At 40.5% G+C, this 3,686-nt stretch overlaps 1 protein-coding gene across 1 annotated transcript; it reads right to left on the bottom strand.

Moving 5' to 3' along the window:
* Window positions 1-403: 403 nt before the first annotated feature.
* On the bottom strand, window positions 404-1,947 carry LOC131045439 (hydroxycinnamoyltransferase-like). Its single transcript, XM_057979022.1, has 3 exons — window positions 1,504-1,947; window positions 940-1,419; window positions 404-892 (listed from the first exon to the last, which is right to left on the bottom strand). Exons 1-3 carry the CDS (start codon window positions 1,945-1,947, stop codon window positions 404-406), a joined length of 1,413 nt encoding a protein of 470 aa, XP_057835005.1.
* Between the last annotated feature and the right edge of the window lie 1,739 nt (window positions 1,948-3,686).

Below are 3,686 nucleotides of genomic sequence, written 5' to 3'. Positions count from 1 at the left end.
TACTCTGTACTTATTTTAAAATATGAGTTAGGCCTATTATTTACTTCGAAACATAGATCCTCTATAAATAATAACTATGTTGATTACACCATATTAATTAAAATATATCCATTTTCCCTTAAAATTTAGATAATTATTTCCAAAAGATAAGCGAATAGTCCATATATATCATCATAGCTATATGCCATCAAATGTTCTTTTTATTGCACATATTTGTTAAATTTAATTATACTATTTTTAAATATCAAACAATTGAATAATTAAAGAAATACCAACTTATTATTCGCTATGTGAGTATAGAGTAATAAAGATCAATGTAACTGTGGCACGTACAACGATATTTGCGGCATACCTTATCGGACGCTCCCCAAGCTGGATTTTCGGCTCTGCTAATGATAAAACCCTAAAAACCCTGATCGCCAGAATGACAGAATGAAATCATTCTTCTGAAACGGAGAGAAGATGATGTAAGACATCCATCCATCTGGTGTTGAGGAAGGCAAGTGGAGAAAAATATGCTTTCTCCTCCATCCTTCGCACATGACAAAAACATGACTCCAATTTCGTTCATTGTAGCAGTCTGCACATCCAATGGCTTCCCCCATCCATAATCTATCTCATACAATGGAAATCTCGGGGAACTTACTGCATTAGTTCCATATTTCCACCCGGCATCTCTAACCAAAGTTATAAAATTTCTGTCAGGATATTCTGCCCAATCGATCAGATAATTAATCTGCTCTTCTGAAGTGCAGGAAATGATAGCTTGCTGGATAATATCCACAGCGAAGGAGATGTGGGTATTGATTAGTGTGTAAGCAGTTGTCGACACGAAACCCAAAGATAAGCATATTCCAAAATAAATAGGAAGCAGGGGCGGCTTAACACGACCCTGCAATCAGCCCCCACTAAGAAATAAAGGGCTTCTTCTTGCGGCACCTCTCGAGCTCTCATTACACATCTCCAGAATTGTGCAGCCACTGCAACAAAAGAAGTCGAAGCCCTGCTTCGTTGTTTCAAGTCTTGTATTATGTCTTCTGTAAAGCAAAACGTTGAGTATACCACTTCCGTTTTCACTTTTGGATCCGCCCATTTCTCGAGAACCTCGTTGGGCTTTTCCACATTGCCACTACCACTTGTTTTCATGTGGTCCGACAGTGGATTGTCAGGTACAAATTTGAAAATCTTGGCTCCTGTAATTCCCTGGCTTATTATCTCATGGGCTTTGTAAGAAACTGACAGAGGACTTTTGTCATCTCGTTTACAGACTGTTCTGGAGTGTTGAGGAGGCTTCGCAAGGGGGACACCTCTGCCACACTCTGCCCATGATGTCATGAAGTGCCAAAACGAATTTCCATCTACTATAACGTGATGCAATGTGGTTCCTATGCATATCCCACCTCCCTCAAACTCTGTAATCTAAAATACCCCACGGTTTTTAAGACAAAAGAAATTGATAAGGGTTTCGCAAGTTACATAAAACAGAAAAAGTTGTTTAAATACCTGTATTAGCAGAAGCGGTATACTGAAATTCTCATCCTCGGACAGATTGACCTCGTGGACAAGCTTTGGGAAGAAGGGTTTACGCCGAAACCCATCTTTTTCTAAATCTTGGAAGGGTATGTTAATAGATGCTTCACTAAATTCAACGCCTTCGTCGTTGCAATCAACCTCCGTTCTGCCAGATTCTCCCTTCTTCAACCGACCAGCCAGAGGATAGAAATGCACTAAAACCGAGGAGAGGCTTCTCTTCATGCCTTGTATTAATGAAGAGTGTTCGTTCAAAGGAGACTGTGCGTAGAAGAAAAGCCTTTGAACATTGTTGAAGGGTAACCAAGCAAGGTCAAGGTTGGAGAGGAACATGGTCTGCGTGGGGGTTTGGATGGCCGGTTTTACCAGATATGTTCTCCCCACATTCACAATGGCTTCTGGTTCCTTTTCTGCCATGACTAGGATTTCCTCTTTTGCTCTCTGTCTGCACAGGAATCAATTGACCATTATGTGTCAGTAAGGGCGACTCGGGCAAGAATAAACACATTAGGCCCATCGCAGGTGTAAAGGACCCGGTGATCCAGCCATTTCTACTGACGGTCAAAGATAAGGGTGGGACTCGTCGGTGGAAAGGTGTTGGGATGTGAAGCTCAATAGTCACGACTTTTCGTCTTCTCCAGATTCTACATTTCAAATCTTAATGTGAATATATATATAGACGTGTACAGTCATGTATTGTAGAGAGTTGTATCTGCATTATTGATTAATAGAAGAACTCCCTGCGTTTCTGGTGGACGTAGCCACTTAGTGGTGAACCACGTTAAACTTGTGTTTTGCGTTTATGTTATTAGCTTTCTACTGTTTTGTATTAATTTCTTTGCTCGTTTATAACTAACATTTGGTATCAGAGCTACTGTGAAATGTTGAGCAGAGATGGGATCCAATTGGGTAGTTGATCCTGGATATGGGTACCCTTACTTTGTGTTTGATCCTGGAGCTAGGTGCTTTTATGTTATTGACAAATAGGCTGAAGATTCAGATGATGAAGCCGATTCAGATGATGAAGTCGAATCAGTCATCAAAAAATTTCTTGGCAGTCTAGACTCGGTAGAGAGTGATGTCGAAGTGGAGGTTGAAACCAAATGACATTGGTGGGATGGCTGGGAAAAGGAGGAGACTTCGTCTAAAGAAGAAGAAGGTTTGTTGTATTCACTGTTTAAAGAAGAAGAGACTGGTTTGTTTGCCTTCCAAGATGGGGAAGATGTCTCTCGGGGTGAGGAGGATGCAGTCTCAGAACTGGCGAATGAAAATGACCCTGAAGAAGGTGAGGCCTATAGCTCGAAAGATTACTTATACAAACAAATTGAGAAATTGCGGGAGGAAATTTTTATTCTCACAGAGCGAATATGTCATATGGAAGATGAAATGGCAGAATTGGAAATGCAAGGAATGTTGTGGCATGGCTATGCCAATTGAGCTTCAAGTGGGAGATTGTTGGGATGTGAAGCCCAATAGTCATGACCTTTCATCTTCTCCAGACTCTTCATTCCATACCTAAATGTGAATGTATATATAGACGTGTACAGTCATGTATTGTAGAGAGTTGTATTTGCATTATTGATTAATAGAAGAACTCCGTGCGTTTCTGGTGGGTGTAGCCACTTAGTGGTGAACCATGTTAAATTTGTGTTTTGCGTTTATGTTATTAACTTTCTGTTGTTTTGTATTAATTTATTTGCTTGTTTATAACTAACAATTGGTATCAGAGCTACAGTCAAATGTTGAGCAGAGATGGGATCCAATTGGGTAGTTGATCCTGGATATGGGTTCCCTTACTTTGTGTTTCATCCCGGAGCTGGGTGCTTTTATGTTATCGATAAACAAGCTAAAGATTTAGATGATGAAGTTGAATCAGTCATCAAAAAATTTCTTGGCAGTCTAGACTCGGTAGAGAGTGATGTCCAAGTGGAGGTTGAAACCAAATGACATTGGTGGGATGGCTGGGAAAAGGAGGAGACTTCGTCTAAAGAAGAAGAGGGTTCATTGTATTTGCTATTTGAAGAAGAAGAGACTGGTTTGTTTGCCTTCCAAGATAGGGAAGATGTCTCCCGAGGTGAGGAGGATGCAATCTCAGAACTTGCGAATGAAGATGACCCTGAAGAAGGTGAGGCCTATAGTTCAAAAGATTCCCTATA

This window comes from Cryptomeria japonica, chromosome 7 (assembly GCF_030272615.1).
Source record: "Cryptomeria japonica chromosome 7, Sugi_1.0, whole genome shotgun sequence".
Taxonomy (NCBI): domain Eukaryota; kingdom Viridiplantae; phylum Streptophyta; class Pinopsida; order Cupressales; family Cupressaceae; genus Cryptomeria; species Cryptomeria japonica.
The sequence above is the reverse complement of the archived record's forward strand: the minus strand, read 5'-3'. Positions and strand labels throughout refer to the sequence as shown.